Consider the following 18,151-nt stretch of genomic DNA (forward strand, 5'->3'; position numbering starts at 1 on the left):
GAATATGTTAATAAACAAGATAAAGCAAATCAAAGACAATTTTATTTAAATCTTGTTCTCTAAAATAAATGTTGAAATTTTATCAGAAATAAATAAATAAAAATGTCAATAAACTGAATGGAATAGAAGAAAACTAAATAAAGACGGACCTCTTGCGGTGTGAAGGAGCTGGCGAGCGTCACCACGGACCAGAACAAGATGCCGACGCTCATGATGTACTTCCTGTTGTACCGGTCTCCTAGGTAACCGAAGATGGGAGCCAGGAACATGTAGCTGCAGATAAAAACTGTCCAGAGGAAAGAATCAGGTATCAGGATGTTTCTCTCTGCAGGTACGAACAGAGGAGGAAGACGACGGAGTGGACCAGACTTCCGCTGAACGGCGAGGAACTGAAACGGATTTTGACGCCGCTTTACTGCCGCAGAGACGGAAGTTCTGCAGCGCTGACGGAACGTCGGGATCCGTTTCTGCTCCTGGACGGGTTCTGCTGGACCTGCCTACCTGTCTGCAGGAGACCCGACTTCCCGTCGTCGATCCCGAAGTAGTGCTCTATGTCTGGCAGGACGCCTGGCAACGAGACGGAGACGCCCGTTAAAACATCCCGGCTGGGTGGGGAGAACGGAGGCTCCTGATTGGCTGCTGCGTACCTGCCACGGTGAACCTGTCCATGTAGTTGAGAAGGTTGATGTAACAGAGGATGAGGACGGTCAGCAGCGCCCAGACTCCAGACACGCCGCTGGACGTCTCCTCCTCCTGCCGGGCCGGCCCACCCTGGTCCTCCGGACCCTCCGCTTCGCTGTCAGAGGAGAAAAACGGCGCCGAGTCCGACGCCTGGTCGCCTAGCGACATGGCTGCAGCTGAGGAGGAAGATAAACATCATCATCACTGTAAAGCAGCGTGTCAGACAATCGTTTTTCCCACACAGCTCCATTTTTCAGAATGTTGTGTCAACAGCCGGACCAGAAAATCCAGTCTTCCCACATCCTGGAAGTCCGGATCAGCAGATGCTGCTGGAGAGCCAGGTCCGCGGGAAAAGAGGAAGACCAGGCGGTGCCGAGTGGCACATGATGAAGACGAAGATGACGGCCCATAACGCCTCCTGACGGCCTGTAGCCCCTCCTGTCGGCCTGTATCCCCTCCTGACGCCCTATAGCGCCTCCTGACGCCCTGTAGCGCCTCCTGACGCCCTGTAGCGCCTCCTGACGCCCTATAGCGCCTCCTGACGCCCTGTAGCGCCTCCTGACGCCCTATAGCGCCTCCTGATGGCCTGTAGCGCCTCCTGATGGCCTGTAGCGCCTCCTGCCGGCCTGTAACGCCTCCTGATGGCCTGTAGCGCCTCCTGCCGGCCTGTAACGCCTCCTGATGGCCTGTAGCGCCTCCTGACGCCCTATAGCGCCTCCTGACGCCCTGTAGCGCCTCCTGACGCCCTGTAGCGCCTCCTGCCGGCCTGTAACGCCTCCTGATGGCCTGTAGCGCCTCCTGCCGGCCTGTAACGCCTCCTGACGGCCTGTAGCGCCTCCTGACGGCCTGTAGCGCCTCCTGCCGGCCTGTATCCCCTCCTGACGGCCTATAGCGCCTCCTGACGGCCTATAGCGCCTCCTGACGGCCTATAGCGCCTCCTGACGGCCTATAGCGCCTCCTGACGGCCTATAGCGCCTCCTGACGCCCCATAGCGCCTCCTGACGGCCTATAGCGCCTCCTGATGGCCTGTAGCGCCTCCTGCCGGCCTGTAACGCCTCCTGCCGGCCTGTGACGCCTCCTGACGGCCTGTAGCGCCTCCTGACGGCCTGTAGCGCCTCCTGCCGGCCTGTAGCGCCTCCTGCCGGCCTGTAGCGCCTCCTGACGGCCTGTAGCGCCTCCTGACGGCCTGTAGCGCCTCCTGACGCCCTATAGCGCCTCCTGATGGCCTGTATCCCCTCCTGACGGCCTGCAGCGCCTCCTGACGGCCTGTATCCCCTCCTGACGGCCTGCAGCGCCTCCTGACGGCCTGTATCCCCTCCTGACGGCCTGTAGCGCCTCCTGACGGCCTGTAGCGCCTCCTGACGGCCTGTAGCGCCTCCTGACGGCCTATAGCGCCTCCTGACGGCCTATAGCGCCTCCTGATGGCCTATAGCGCCTCCTGACGCCCTATAGCGCCTCCTGACGCCCTATAGCGCCTCCTGACGGCCTGTATCCCCTCCTGACGGCCTATAGCGCCTCCTGATGGCCTGTATCCCCTCCTGACGGCCTGTAGCGCCTCCTGACGGCCTATAGCGCCTCCTGACGGCCTATAGCGCCTCCTGACGGCCTATAGCGCCTCCTGACGGCCTATAGCGCCTCCTGATGGCCTATAGCGCCTCCCGACGGCCTGTATCCCCTCCCTACGGCCTATAGCGCCTCCTGTCGGCCTGTATCCCCTCCCTACGGCCTATAGCGCCTCCTGTCGGCCTATAGCGCCTCCTGTCAGCCTATAGCGCCTCCTGTCAGCCTATAGCGCCTCCTGTTGGTCTTTGGTAACGGTGTTGTACCGCTGCATGCTGTCACTGCCATGAATTCAACATGTTTCTGTAACTTTATTATGTGCAAAACTAAAGTCTTTATTTCATTAACTTGTTTAGATCCGAGTTAGACAGATTCCTGATAATTCCCACAGTTTACATCTAATAGAAAGACAGTCGTTCTTTATGCTGGATGCTGCAGTTTTATTATTAAGTCATAACATTGTAGAACGACAAAGTGAAAGCAGATTCCACAGTTACTTAGCTCATCTCTTGTTTCACAGTAACAAGTCCTGCACTTCAAGATCTCCGACCTTCGTCCCTTTTCCACAAACATTTATTGATCAGATTGTATCAATAGCTGATCAGGTCCTGAGCTGTCCCTCACCATTAAATCTGTCTCATGAGAAAACAATAAGCTGCCAGTTTGGACACACCAAACTCCATTTATAATTATGATTATTTTAATTTTCAAAAATCATTTTAATTTATTTCAAGCTTTTGAAACTGACTTTTAGCTTTTAAGAGTTTCTTGATCAATTCGGCAAAGAAAAAAATGGACTTAGATCCAACAGGAAGTAAAAACTGGGAAAAACTAAATTTAAAGGTTTAACAGTTTAAACAAAGTGACGCTAAATGTGAAATAATCTGAAGAATTACAGCAATTATCGCCTGTAAAACAGCACAGGTTTTATTTCCTCGCTCCGCCGTTACCTTTTTGTTGTTGTTTACCTTGTTGTTGTTTACCTGTGGGGATGAATCAGGGCTCGCGCTTCTCTCCTGCCGCTATAACGCTTCTCACGCGGCTGAAAACGTTAATCAAACTCCATGATAACCATTTCCGCTAAAACTGCTACCGCTTCGCCCGAAAGGGGAATAAAGTGCTAAAAAAAAAAACCTAAATGTTTGCAGCGGAACGCTTCAGATAAGACGCTTCTGCAACGCCGCCATGACACTTCTGACCCAACTTCCGTTCCGCCGCTCACATGACGTGATCACATGATGACGTGATGACGCGTCACGTGACCGAATCCACGTTCACTGACAGCAAAGTTTCCAGGAAATAACACCTAAATAGTCACGTTTTCCACTAAACCACAGTGTGAATGAAGCCAGAATAATTAAATTCTTTCATTTTATAAAAATATTTTTCTTTTTCTTTAATTTAAATTCAGAACCATTTAGATTTAGATGGAGCATCGACAAAATTATGATTTAATATATGGGTATCAGAATTGTGGCATATAACTGGCCTGTACCCAGGACAGTTATTGACAAACTCATGGAGGACACTGATATCCTGTGAAAACAAGAGACTATGCTATTAAAACAGCCCAACTTACAGTTGTGCTCATATGTCTTCATCCCCTTTCGTTAAAGAAAAGGCTGAATTTACAACAGTCACTCAAATAACTGGAGACTTTAAAAAAGGAACAATAACTAAAAATTTGCAAAAATATAATTTAGTAATATAAGACAGTTTTTTTCATTTAACTGAGTTGAAGAAAGAAAAAACAAACAAACAAATGTGTCCTGGACAAATGAGAGACTTTTCTGTTGAACAGTGGGACAAAATACCTGTCAACAGGTGCAGAAGTCTGACTGAGAGGAACAGAAAACACCTGACTGGAGCGGAAACATTAAAGCATTGTTCAACTAAATATTACTTTATGACTCATGTAATATTGAACCAGAATTAGAAAATAATGTCATGATTTTCATAAAATTTTTATTTATTATTACTTTAGTCAAGCTGTTTTTTTCTTTCTTTAATGAAAGGTGATGAATAAATATAAATAAATATGTACAGCTGATGCTCATCAGTGTCTAGAAAACAGAGATCTTGTATCGTTTGGCTACAGCTGATCACATTCCTATTGCTATGGAATTAAATATTGAGTATTTACCAGAACTGGGTATTTATCATGATGGGGATCAAAGAAAAAAGCTAGAATGGGCCAGACTTACTGATGATGATCTGTGGCACTATAATCTGATGACGGATAGAAGTTTATGTACTACTGATATTCAGCATGACACTATTCATTGTGATAATATTAATTGTAAAAGTCAGGAACATAGTAATGATCTGTGTACCATGTATGAAAAAACTGAGTTGTCTAAATAATGATGGCAAGTTGTTCTTCCAAAAGAAAGGTGAACATTATGAGGCCAAACCAGGCTGGTCTGAAAATGTTTTAGAATTTAATGCTGAGGCCAGGAAGGCTTTTATAAACTGGGTTGCTGGGGGTAAACCTAGAAATGGCCCTTTGTGGAAGGCTGAGAAATATTCAAGTGCTCAATACAAATATGCAGAAAGAAAAGAGCAGACGGTGAGGGTCAAAAAAGCTTCAGCAGAATAAGGAATTCTGGAAAGGAGTGAGATAAAAGCCATCTGCTACTGATGGGGTTTCTGGAGAGGCTGAAACATTACAGTGAACTTTTTAACTGTGTTCAGAGTGATGTGCTTCGTGTCGGTGATGTTAATGATGGAGCGTGTATCAGACCTGATGAAGGACGTCGTTCCACTGAGAAACTGGCTCTGACCACAGATCAGCAGAACACCTGAAATATGCAAACCGAAGACTTCATGTTCTACTTCTGTGTTTCAGGCCGGCTGAAACATAGAATCCCACCTGATTCCATGTTAACAGTCCTGTTGGTGCCGGGCGTTAAAGAAAAAGCAGGTAAAATATCCAGCATGGAGAATCACAGGCCTCTTGCCCTGGCTAGCATACGTACTAAAGTTCTGGACCGGCTCCACGAGTTCTCCACGACAACAACCAGTTTGGTTTTAAACACTGTACAGATAGTACGATATATGAGGGGAGGAAAAATCTAATCGAAAAATTAAAAATCAGGATTTTTTTTGCTTCACAATTTTAAAATAGATTTTTTTGTTTAAAAAAAAAAAAAAAAAGATTTTTTTCCCCCAAATAAAAAATAATCCATCATAAAATTTAAGTTATTTGTATTGGTTTTTATTGATCTTTTTACTTGTCTTCTTGGGTATTACAGCAGCAGAATGATGCTGTGGCTTATTGTGTTTTTTTCTTGATGGAAATCAAGAAAAATGACGAGCAAAACAAGTTTTATCCAGTTTTTTAGTTTTTAATCTACAAAAATCTCCAATATCAAAGAATTGTGAGAATCGCAGCTTAAATGGAATCGGGACAAAAGCGTATCGTCACACCCCTAGTATTTATGTACTGAAGGAAATTGTCACTAAGTATAAAAGACACAATACTACAGTATTTATGAGTTTAGATGCTTCTAAAGCTTTTGACAGAGTTAATCAGAGCAAATTGTTTGGTAAATTACTCGAGTGAGGGCTTCCGTTGTATTGATAAGAATCTTACAGTATTGGTTTTCACATCAGTCTATGCAAGTTAAATGGGCGAGGAGCGTTTCTGCACGTTTCTAGTGACTAATGGGGGTCAACAGGGGGGCATATTGTCACCTGTGGTCTTTAATATATTTATGGATGATCTCTTAAGAAAAATGAATGAATGTAAAACAAGGTGGGTAATTGTCTTATTAATCATCTGATGTATGCAGATGACTTGGTTGTCTCCTTACAGTGCGGGTTTACAGCAGCTTCTCCAAGTCTGTGGCAGTTATGGCGAGCAGTATGACGTCATATATAATCCTGTTAAGTGTTGTCATGAGGATCAGAAATGATTCATGTTATTTAGCAGACCAGGAGCTAAATGTGGTGAAATATTTAGGCCATATAATCAGAAATGATCTATGTGATGATGATGATGATGATGATGTCCACCAGCAGTAAACTCTACGCATAAGGAAACATTATATATACATATAAACAAGTGTAATATGTGTACAGATGGTGTGAAAACAACCTTCTTTAGAGCATATTTTACTCCTTTTTATGCAGCATACTAGCAAAGCTAAAATGAAGCTCCAGGAGGCCTTTCATGACGCTTTTAGAAGGTTGTCGTTACTTCCAGGACGAGTGGAAGTCCGATGCTTGTCTCATAACGTTCCATGCTGTGCTGAGGAAATTCATGTAGAGATTTATGTGGCGATTAAGAGAGTCAACAAGTTGTAATGATTATGACTGAGCCTAAATGAAGTGACAAAGTATTTCTCCTGTTTTTGGAAGCACTGGGATGAATGTCTGTCTTTACGGATGTTTTTATAATTATATGTCTATAGGCTATGTGTTGATATATGAATGTGTTTTTCTCTTATTAATTGCTGATTTGGACCAATGTGTCTGGAATAAAGAATAGATAAATATTTATTTATTTCACACGAAATAACACAATTTAATCAACAGGTTAAAAAGGTTGGAATTATTATAGTGTCTGAAAAGGAGCAGGATGAAGCGATGCTTCTGTATTCCTACCTCCTTTACAATTATCATCTTTTATTTCTTGCAGTTGTTTAAATAACCTCTTAAATAGTCTGTTTTCTTTTTTTATGGAAAACAAATAACTAAATGTAAACAAAATAAATAAATAGACATGTACACATCTGCATATTATATATATATATATATATAAATATATATATACACACACACACACATATACTGATGCACATAAACTCACAGGCACAAAGCAATGACATATTTACCTTTAGAAGTGATCATATACGTCTCTATATATTTATACTCTCATATATTTATGTCCATATCCACATTATATAACTACAGATGAACTTGCAGTTGTACACACCCCCACACATGTATGTATACTTACATACATTCAGTATTATTAGATGTTTAGTTTGATGTATTTATTTGTCCTATTGGTTTTCATACGTTCGTTTATATTTTCTAATTAACATTTCTTTGACTTTTTTCTTCAAATATTTGGACATTGTTTGAGTTCTTATTATCGTAAAGTAAATAAAGATCAACATTTTAAACATTCTTAAACTTGTATTTTTTATTCTATATTAAAAATGTATAAACTAGACATAAAATTAAACACTATTGCTTTTTAAATGATGGAAAAAAATTATATCTTACATTATAACAATAAATAATATTTATAAAAAATAAATACAATAATTTTTTATAATAAAAATTAATGAAAATAAAATAAATATATTTAAATAAGCTAATGTTAACATATAACAATAAATATGTTTTTTGTTTTACATATCAATAAAAAAAAAAGGGAATGATTCGTTGTTTAAACGACTTGTTCGTAAATAAAGACGTGAATGAATAAAGTTTTCTCCGTCGGAACTCGTCTGAAGTCATAAACCACCAGACCAGGACCGCGTTCATCCAACTCTTTTAATTTAGTAAAAACAAAACATGGAACAAAAAACCCGCTCCGGCTTCGTAGCCTCGACGCCAAAATTTCGTCAGACATGAAGATTCACTCCGGTTCACCTGCACAGGTAGAAACGCTGACAGGAAGCGCCTTCCCGAGCCCAGACCGGGAACAGGACCAGCAGGAACACCAGAAGAAGAAGTGCGGCTCGTTTTTCATCACGCCGCCGCATCGCGCCCCGACCATCAGGAACCGCCTTGCTGCCGCGTCTCGGGAACGCGTCCCGTCAAAAAACCACCGCGGCCTCGCCAGAAGCTTCGCTTCATGAAATCATGTTTATTACAGCTGATGGAGAAAGGTTACCGAGCGGCGTGGCACCGGCGTCACAGCGGCGTCAGAGCCACACTTCGATGATGTCACCGTCCTCCATGTCCAGCTGGGCGGGCGTCTGGCTGCCCAGCACCTTGGAGCCGTCGAAGTGGAAGCAGACCTTCCTGCGAGCAGCGGCGGACATGCTGGACAGGTAGCGGGAGAAGACGGCGTCCAGCGGCGCCTCCTGGAAACAAAGCGGAGACGTCAGGTCCGGACGTTCAAACCCCAGGACGGAGGAGGAGAAGAAGAAAAACAACGAACTCTGTGGATGGTGAACTCCTGGGAGGAGTCTCTGTTTCTGCTCTGCAGCCTGACAGTGATGGCGCCGCCGCCGTCCTCTGCTGCCATGACGACGCACTCTGGACAAGACAGGGAGGGGCTTAGAGGAGGCAGGGTCAGCACTCTGACATCAGCCGGACGCCACGTGACTCACCGATGATGTCAGCGATGCCGAGGCCGAGCTCGCCGACGGTGCAGCCCGGCGACAGCTCCTCATCCTCCCTCAGCAGCAGCAGGCGAGGGGGCGGGACATCCAGGATGACGGACAGCCGTCTGACCACCTCGCTCAGCGGAGACGCCTGGGGAAACACAACCTGCTGAGGTGTGTGTGTGTGTGTTGGTGTGTGTGCACTGGTGTGTGTGTGTGTGTGTGTGCGCGTGTGTGTGTATGTGTGTGTGTGTGTGTGCTGGTGTGTGTGTGTGTGTGTTGGTGTGTGTGCGCTGGTGTGTGTGTGTGTGTGTTGGTGTGCAGACGTACCGGCAGCACGGGGATCTTGTGGACGTCGGTCCGGCAGCGGACCTTGAGGGGGATCTCTCGGGCGGAGCTGTGGGGGTCGGAGGTCACGACGAGGTCGTCGTCCTCCTGGCCCGCCACAGGAAGAGGTGAAGGGGGGGTCGGGTGCCGTCTGGACCTCCTGCTGGGCGTCTCCGGGGACAGGACGGCGCTCACTGCGCGGAGCCTCCGGTTGACCTTGCTGAGGAGGGATGACCCAGAATGAGTCCCAGGTTCTACTGGGTCCTGAAGAACTGAACCGAACCCACCTGATGGTCCTCGCTACCTTCCTGGACTGTTTGTGGGTGGGACTCTCAGGAGGAGGGGGCGGGGACGGACAGCGGGCGTCTTCTCTGAGACAAGAACAAGAAACGTCATCAGACACGGCGAGACGACTCCGCATGGACGCCAACGGTTAGGAGACTCACGCCGTCCGGCGCTCGGCTTCATCATCAGAGTCGCTCACGCAGATGACGGGCGGACGCGTCTCCTGAGAGGAAAACTCCGCCCACAGGTCGGCGGCGTCGTCTGGGCAGAGACAGAAACCAGTAGAACCAGTAAAAACCTCCAGCTGGGGACAACGACGGCGTCCTGTCCTTACCTGCAACGTCCTTCTCAGCAAACACAGCTGGAGACGGCTTCAGATGGAGACAGCTGCTCACCTGGAGACGACATCATCATCATCACCATCATCTTCATCATCCTCATCACTATCATCACCATCGTCATCACTATCATCATCGTCATTACCATCTTCATCATCACCATCATCATTATCCTCATCACTATCACCATCATCATCGTCATTACCATCTTCATCATCACCATCATCATTATCCTCATCACTATCACCATCATCTTCATCATCCTCATCACTATCACCATCATCATCGTCATTACCATCATCTTCATCATTCTCATCACCATCATCATCATCCTTCATACCTTGTTGGAATAAACCTGCACAGGTTTGATGTCTGACGGATGGAGGACGCGCCGGCGTTTAGGCGGCGGTTTCCCAGCGTGGCCGTCCCAGTTGGAGACCTGTGTTCGGAGAACAGCTGGACTGAGACGCTCGGTTCATTTCAGAACATCTCCCGTTTCCATAGCAACACAGTGTCAAATCAAATGTCATCAAAGTTTTTTTTTTTTTTTTATAAGTAAATAAAGCAAAGAGCATCATTAGAAGGCGCCAGTTCCATCATCCCACCAGTAAAAACTGGCGAATGATCATTAAATGCATCCAGTCTGCGGAGGTGTGTGTGTGACTCCAATCCCACACACACACACACACACACACACACACACACACACTTGCTCCAGATCAATAAAATCATTACTTCAGCAGCGATCATGCCTGGTCAGAGCCTGAGTAACGTTGCTGTAAAGCCGGCCAAAGTCAGGTTGCAGAGGGTTTATACGGTCTGAAGACATATGTAGGAGCCATAATATAAGTCATGAATGTCTGCGAATATGCTGATGTGTGCAGGCTTGATTGGCACTTGGGTGGAGGGTGTGTCACTTTGGGTGTGAACGCACACATTACAAATAGTTGCACTCACCTGAGGGCATCGTTTTGGCTGTAAGGATGCAGAAGTGGGGTGAGCTCGGGAGTGAACTTTTTGTTGACCACAATTAGATGTTTTTGCTCTGCGTATTGTTTGTTCATTGTAATTTATTTAAAGTAACTATAAAAATAAACAAACACAATAAGGAGAACATACATTTTAGTGCGCGTCATCAATATCTCCCGTGTTTAGCCTGCAGTGGCTGAAGTAGATAATGGTGTTGGACAGTTAGCCGCAACAACATAGAACATCAGGAGTTGTACAGATCTGGATAAATGTCTGAATAAACGCGTCACAGAACTGATATAAAGCATCAAATTCATTGATTAGTTTCTGTCTATGACTTCATTTATTATCAAGGTTTAATGTTTGTCAGTCAACATGTAGATTTCTAAACAGTTTAGTCTTTAAAATAAGTTACTAAAAAAAGAGGCAAATTGCCATTAAAAAAAAAAAAGATAAAATAAAAATAGAATAAACTAACTTTGTTGTTGTTTAAAAGCTGAATATCTTTAGTTTCTTGTGATGCATTCAGTGTTTACATCTTGCAAACATTCCTAACAGGAGCTTTTATGCTCAATATTTATTTTTAAATTCCTGTTTTTTTTCACCTGTTTTATCCTGAAGACAGAAAAATAAAGATTAAACTGAATGTAAACAACATTTACCTCACAAACCAACAGAAAGCTAAACACAAACAAACCAACGTGCACACGCCTCATAAAAGCGGAACAAATAGTCCGGATTCAGGTTAAAATGAAACTAATAGTCCGGATTCATGTTAAAGCGGAACACTGACAGTAAACAACAACAAACATCTTTCCCGGTTGGGTTAACACTACGATGGTTAGTTACTTAGTTACTTTAGCATCACTTTGGTTACCTGGTTAGCTAACTAACAGCTTAAATGTGACTTCTGCTTCACTTTACATTTATTTGTATCTTTACAGGTAAATAAAAACAGATTGTTGTGGTCACGTGCTCATCAGCATGCTAACGCAGCTAGCTACCTAGCTAATCTCATTTCAATCCTTTCTGAGTTTTCCTCTCTCATCTGTTCGCCTCCAACTACATGTCCGAGTTTCCACGAACACACCAGAAACTCTTCCACGCGCAAACTTCCCCACCTGGAGTGTTTCCTGGTGTCTAAAACCAAAAGCATCTCTGTCAACTCACCGTGTCTGACATTTTCCTCTATTACCGCGCGTTAATGCTGCCTTCACGGACTGTAGGCTTTTTACCAGTTAGTACTGCCTTCACGGACTGTAGGCTTTCTTTTTACCCGTTAGTACTGCCTTCACGGACTGTAGGCTTTTTACCGGTAATGCTGCCTTCACGGACTGTAGGCTTTCTTTTTACCAGTTAGTACTGCCTTCACGGACTGTAGGCTTTCTTTTTACCCGTTAGTGCTGCCTTCACGGACTGTAGGCTTTCTTTTTACCAGTTAGTGCTGCCTTCACGGACTGTAGGCTTTCTTTTTACCCGTTAGTACTGCCTTCACGGACTGTAGGCTTTTTACCGGTAATGCTGCCTTCACGGACTGTAGGCTTTCTTTTTTACCAGTTAGTACTGCCTTCACGGACTGTAGGCTTTCTTTTTACCCGTTAGTGCTGCCTTCAGGGACTGTAGGCTTTTTACCCGTTAATTCTGCCTTCACGGACTGTAGGCTTTCTTTTTACCCGTTAGTGCTGCCTTCACGGACTGTAGGCTTTTTACCGTTAATGCTGCCTTCACGGACTGTAGGCTTTTTACCGTTAATGCTGCCTTCACGGACTGTAGGCTTTCTTTTTACCCGTTAGTGCTGCCTTCACGGACTGTCAGACTTTTTACCAACCGGCAACCTCCGGTGGTAAAAAGCGAAGCCGATGCAGAAGTGCATAAAACTACAGTTCCCCCTTCGTCCACTAGGGGCTGCAAAACAGAGCAAATCCCCATAGACTCCCATGTTAAAAAGACCAACTTCACAGCAGAAATAAACATGTTTACAGCAGAAATAAACATGTTTACAACAGAAATAAATATGTTTACAGCCTGGTTCAAAAATCCATTTTAGGTTTAATAGGTCAGGTTTACCTTCATGACAACTGTGGGGGGGAGTGAATTTTTTTCTAACTCGCCCGTTTAAAAGTAACTTGATCTGGAAGCTCGGCATGTTTAGGGGCGTGTCATTTTGATTGACAGGTACCGATCTCCTGCTTCAAGTCAGAAGAACGTAGAACAACCACAGTTTTTGGCAACATGACTTAGCTTTAGCCCGCTTACCTCCGTTAGCTGGTTAGCTCCTGTTATCTCCGGGTTAGCTTGGTTAGCTCTTAGCTACAGAAAGCTCATAGTTCGCTCGATGTCAATCATCCACCATGACGCTTACAGCCCCCCTCTCAGCTCCACCTCTTTGCCCATATTTGTATTTTCCGGGCGAGATGACGCGCATGCCCCTGCCAAGATGGCGATGGTAGGAACCGCCCACCGAGCTTCAATTCAGCTCTTCAGAAACCCGAAGAGTGAGTCACGGAGGCTCCGCCCATCTTTTTATATACAGTCTATGCTTTTTAGTGTTAGTGCTGCCTTCACGGACCGTCAGAGTTTTTAGTGTTAGTGCTGCCTTCACGGACTGTAGAAAATAGAAAACAGAAACAAAAAGCTCCTCCAGTCTGCTGGTTTTCTTGCAGGGAAGTTGACGGGACGGGATATCATGATAAATGGGGGAAAAGTAGAAAACACAGTTGATGCTTTAAAAATGACAGAAATGAACGGAAAATGTAGAATTAAAAGTCACATTTAATAAGTTTTACACATCAGGACACGATGAGATCCACTAAATATAGAGATTTATTTTATTCCAGATCCGTAACCATGGAGACTCGTCCTGTCCAGAGTAACAACCAGGTTTAGTTGGTGTTGGGAACATTCACCAGTCCCAGTCTGGAGAAACTCCACACAGATATAAACATTTTGCAGGTTTAAAACTATTTTCTATTTCATGTTATTTACTCTTTATTAATCAATAATTATGTATTTAAATTATATCATCAATGATTAAATTCACAGTAAAAGCAAAAGGTTCTTAGTTTGAGGAGGAATGAAATGTAAAACACTCAAATGATCGACTGTGGTGGAATGTTTATTAAAATATTCCTGGTGAGCAGCTCAGCTCTCATCTATTAGTCAATAAAATGTCGTCGGCGTGACAAGCTGTGTGCAGCGTCATGTTTATATGAGAAGGTTAAAAAGAAGGCAGATGTCCGAGTTCGTCCATGTGGACGATAAATCTGTTCATGTTGAAAAGAAATAACAGGAAGAAAAGACAGAGATGTAAAACCAGCGTATTTCAACAACACGTCCTCACATGTCAACAATAAACCGCTCAGACCCTGGAGGACCGGTGCAGCTCCTCTTCTGGCCAGCAGGCGGCGCTCCAGGAAAAGGCATGGAAGTTGGTGTCCGGATCAGAGATGGATGGGAGGGAGGAGAAACGCAGGATTCCTCCGACCTCCACATCATTTCTTCTTGTTCTCCTTGCAGGCCACCACGTAGCGCTGGGCCACGTTGAGCGGAGGAGAGTAGCCGTCGGCGTACGAAGTGTCCTCGAACAGAACCGAGTAGTCCTCCTGAGGCTGCAGACAGAAACAGTGGCTGAAAAGTGCTCCAGAAACCTGGTCTGGGTCCCAGACGCCTCCGCTCTGTCTTCATCAAATCAAACTTTATTTCTACAGCACTTTTCATGCTTAAAAACAATGCAAAGTGCTTCACATCATAAAACAATTTACATACAATAGATCAGACACACGCACACGCACGCACGCACACACACACACACACACACACACACACACCCACACACCCTCTCCCTATTAGCCCCTATAACAGTTGAAAGAAGACGAATGGACAGGTACATGTGCACCAGGTCAGGAAACGATATCCTCATGGTGCATCTACAAGACCACCCAGGCCGTCACCGTGGGGGCCACCCGGATCTGGGCAGACAGGACCCGACCCACCCGACGGGGACATCCCCCACAGCAACACCCAGGCAGTCAGAGCAGGGGCCGCCCTCGGTGGAGAGGATCCCAATGAGGAGAGAGCTGGAGTGATAACTAAAAGTAAAATTCATCCAAAAATAATAAGATTTATACTAATATGTAAATAAATATATAAATAAATTAAATTAACTAAAAGAAGAATAGATATAGGATAACAAGAATGTTAAAACTTAGTTAAAAGCTAAACTAAAAAAGGTCTTGAGCTTTTTATTAAAAACATCAACAGTCTCTGCAGCCCTGAGGCCCTCAGGCAGGCTGTTCCATAGGCGAGGCCCGTAATACTGAAATGTGGCCTCGCCATATGTTTTGGTACGAACTTTAGGAAGAACTAAGCGGCCGGTACCTGAGGACCTCAGGGTCCGCGAGGGCTCATACCTTAAAAACAGGTCAGATAAATAAGAAGGCCCAAGACCATTAAGACATTCCTAAACCACTAAAAGAACCTTAAAATCATTCCTGAAATGCACGGGGAGCAGCGACTTGCAGCGACTTTAAAACAGGTGTAATGTGTTCCCGCATCCTGGTCCTTGTCAGAACTCGAGCCTACATGAATATCTGATAAACAGCGTTCATATCTCCTCCCCGCCTGGCACTGGCTTGGTTTTGCTTTATTTTTTTCATCATTAGTAACATGATGCAGTTTTATCAGGTTAGTTTCTGTTTTATTTGTCATCGTTTTTAATCAGACAAACAGTACAAACTCGGATCAGATCTGCTTCTGCAGACACACCGACTGGACGATGAGGATCCTGACTGCACTTTTCAGGCCTGCGTTCCGATTGGTCGGTGAGTTTAAAGTAAGGCTTCTCAATTATGACAAAAATTATAATCATGATTATTTTGACTGAAATTGAGATCTCCATTATTTAACACGATTATCCAGTATTTATAAACAACGCTGCGCGTCGTGGTGTTCTAGACTCCGTGTTGTACATTATAACCATCTAATGGACGGTTCCGAGTTGTTTAATCTGCTTTTACCGCTTATATAGGAACTATTTTACGTTGGCCTGGATGTACGTTTTATACCAAACAACCGCTGTCAGGCTGCAGCGCGTTTCTCTCATTCACCTGTTAAAAGACGGCTGATCTGAACCAGCTGGTTAACGCGTTGCTATAGTAACGCCCCGTAACAGAGGGACATTACAGTGTTTAACTGGCCGAACTATGTATGGGAAAATAATGCAGCCAGTTGTCACTGACAATGGTATAAACTATGTTTAGGTGAACTTCCACAACCTACTGCAGTTATTCTACATTGACCTGCAGCCGGAGCCGACTGAGACTGGCCGCCTGGGAGTGCTTTAGGACGGGAGAGGCTCCCGCTGCTCCTTCCTTACAGTAACTGCAGAACAATATGTGCCTTCAAGTCAGTCGCCAAAACACCAGAAAAGTCTCTAATAACTCCAGTAAAAGCTGCTAGATTTGTCGCTTTTAACAAAGAAAGTCTCCAGATTTAGAGAGAAAGTCTCCAAGTTGGCAACAGTGTCTGAATGAAAGCAAAGCGGCTGTGGGAGGAGTTTACAGCACAGCGCTGCAACGCCAGAGACGCTCGATTAGCAGCTGAAGACAGCAGGAGAGGAAACTGCAGAGAGAGAAATAATCACACCCTTTTATTTTTATCATCGTTGAAAACCCAGATCGTACTGAGATTAAAATCTGATTAATCACCCAGCTCTTGTTTAAGAGTCAATTTTGACCAGGTGGGCGTGCAACAGGATCTGTGGAGCTCATCGCGGCTGCTAGACGTGCACACGGTTCTGAATCGTATGGAACACGCTTCCTGAACACGTCAAGCAGCAGATCAGACAGAGCTTCTCGTTAGCAACGTGTCCACATACAAACATGGCCGCCATGCTTTTCAAGCATTTGTTTGGCATGCAGGCAGCTCAGGTCAGTTGGAGGTAAAGATGATGGCGGGTAGTTCTGAAAAGCACCATCCGGACTTCGTTTACCGCTACCAGCATCCCATGACTCTTCCTCCTCCTTATCACTTAGCAACAGATTAGTAAACAGTTGTTTACAGATATTGTCTTTTCACACAATTTCAGAGTCCAGGTGTTGTGTGCCGCCCCCTGGTGGTGACGTCCAGCATCATGCTAACGCTGTTAGCAGAAGGTAAAAACACCTAAACAAAACAACTAAACAACTAACAAAAAACTAAAGCATCCGGGACATTTCAAAATAAAAGCATATGAATAAATAAATCTTCACTTGGTTTGCTTGGACGATGAGCGAGCTGTCATTCACTGAGTGTGTCTCCGCCTCCTCCTCCTGAGACTGACCAATGGCGAGTAGCGGAGGAAGTGGAAATATGTGGCGGCATCAGAGCTTGGAGCGATCAACTGTGACGAGGTTCAGACTCGAGTTGGATTTCAGGTTCGCTCTTTAGGTCCATTTCCAGCTGAGTTCTGATGTCTAAACCAGGCAGACATTTTAAGCTAAAAGGATGTTGGAGCCACAACGAGTCAGATTTCAGCATTTTCCCTTTTTTTAAACCAGTTTTGTGATAAAGAGTGTTACTGGAAACTGTAAGCGGAGAGTTTGAAGTCTTTAAACAAACAGATGAACATGAAGAAACCATGAAGTTTGGATGAAAAGCTCATCAGAGCTTGACTGACGTTTATACCCCAGCGTGGCGCCCCAACCCAGATCATTGGGGTCTGGATCTGACCTCAGCACAGCCGTCTAAAACTAAATAAATCCATCGGCAGCGAGTAGCAAGCGGAGAGGCTCACCCTGTGTGGTGGAGTGTGGATCAGGGCCCGGTAGAAGCAGGTGGTCTGGGGGTAGAGGGCCAGCACCAGCTGGTCCTTGCTGAACAGGGCCTCGGGGTCCGTCTCCGGGTTGGCCTTCCACTGAGGAAGAGGGATGATCCGCCGTCTGCTCAGCGTGTGTCTCCTGAGGGTTTCAGAGAAGAAGATGTTTAACTGATAACAGATGTAACGTTTCAGAGAAGAAGTTTAACCGATAACAGACGTAACGTTTCAGATAAGAAGTTTAACCGATAACAGACGTAACGTTTCAGAGAAGAAGAAGTTTAACCGATAACAGACGTAACGTTTCAGAGAAGAAGTTTAACCGATAACAGACGTAACATTTCAGAGAAGAAGTTTATCCGATAACAGACGTAACATTTCAGAGAAGAAGTTTAACCGATAACAGACGTAAAGTTTCAGAGAAGAAGAAGTTTAACCGATAACAGACGTAACGTTTCAGAGAAGAAGAAGTTTAACCGATAACAGACGTAACGTTTCAGAGAAGAAGTTTAACCGATAACAGACGTAACATTTCAGAGAAGAAGTTTATCCGATAACAGACGTAACATTTCAGAGAAGAAGTTTAACCGATAACAGACGTAAAGTTTCAGAGAAGAAGAAGTTTAACCGATAACAGACGTAATGTTTCAGAGAAGAAGTTTAACCGATAACAGACGTAACGTTTCAGAGAAGAAGAAGTTTAACCGATAACAGACGTAACGTTTCAGAGAAGAAGTTTAACCGATAACAGACGTAACATTTCAGAGAAGAAGAAGTTTAACCGATAACAGACGTAAAGTTTCAGAGAAGAAGAAGTTTAACCGATAACAGACGTAACGTTTCAGAGAAGAAGTTTATCCGATAACAGACGTAACATTTCAGAGAAGAAGAAGTTTAACCGATAACAGACG

The 18,151-nt window shown here is 44.7% G+C and overlaps 3 protein-coding genes across 5 annotated transcripts in view; all 3 read right to left on the reverse strand.

Moving 5' to 3' along the window:
• Positions 1-3,421, reverse strand: part of spns1 (SPNS lysolipid transporter 1, lysophospholipid) — a 9,331-nt gene extending 5,910 nt beyond the window's left edge. The window contains exons 1-4 of one of the 3 annotated variants that reach the window (XM_079253221.1): positions 3,225-3,421; positions 648-857; positions 502-567; positions 150-286 (exon numbers count right to left, since the gene is read on the reverse strand). In XM_079253221.1, coding sequence (XP_079109347.1) covers positions 150-286; positions 502-567; positions 648-849 — 405 coding nt within the window. In that variant the 5' untranslated portion in view covers positions 850-857; positions 3,225-3,421. Of the gene's footprint in view, positions 1-149; positions 287-501; positions 568-647; positions 858-960; positions 1,077-3,209 lie in introns of those variants that run through there. The other 2 variants (XM_079253222.1, XM_079253223.1) reach the window with 2 other exon arrangements.
• A 4,320-nt stretch (positions 3,422-7,741) lies between these two features.
• Positions 7,742-11,645, reverse strand: nfatc2ip (nuclear factor of activated T cells 2 interacting protein). Its single transcript, XM_079252399.1, has 9 exons — positions 11,618-11,645; positions 9,819-9,917; positions 9,475-9,535; positions 9,302-9,401; positions 9,143-9,226; positions 8,859-9,075; positions 8,535-8,679; positions 8,363-8,460; positions 7,742-8,285 (listed from the first exon to the last, which is right to left on the reverse strand). Exons 1-9 carry the CDS (start codon positions 11,627-11,629, stop codon positions 8,124-8,126), a joined length of 978 nt encoding a protein of 325 aa, XP_079108525.1. The 5' UTR covers positions 11,630-11,645; the 3' UTR covers positions 7,742-8,123.
• A 1,556-nt stretch (positions 11,646-13,201) lies between these two features.
• The window catches only part of sgf29 (SAGA complex associated factor 29), a 30,999-nt gene continuing 26,049 nt past the window's right edge, over positions 13,202-18,151 (reverse strand). Inside the window, exons 9-10 of the mRNA XM_079252996.1 lie at positions 17,220-17,382; positions 13,202-14,055 (exon numbers count right to left, since the gene is read on the reverse strand). Coding sequence (XP_079109122.1) covers positions 13,939-14,055; positions 17,220-17,382 — 280 coding nt within the window. The 3' untranslated portion in view covers positions 13,202-13,938. The remainder of the gene's footprint in view (positions 14,056-17,219; positions 17,383-18,151) is intronic.

This window comes from Telmatherina bonti, assembly GCF_933228915.1.
Source record: "Telmatherina bonti genome assembly, chromosome: 14".
In the NCBI taxonomy this organism is placed as follows: Eukaryota; Metazoa; Chordata; class Actinopteri; order Atheriniformes; family Telmatherinidae; genus Telmatherina; species Telmatherina bonti.

Bases quoted from the DNA above. Each gene is read 5' to 3' on its own strand.
- nfatc2ip (XM_079252399.1), bottom strand. The intron at 9,402-9,474 runs GTAAGGACAGGA...GTCTCTGCCCAG, and splicing joins TGCTGAGAAGGACGTTGCAG to ACGACGCCGCCGACCTGTGG. The intron at 9,227-9,301 runs GTGAGTCTCCTA...TTCTTGTCTCAG, and splicing joins GAAGCCGAGCGCCGGACGGC to AGAAGACGCCCGCTGTCCGT.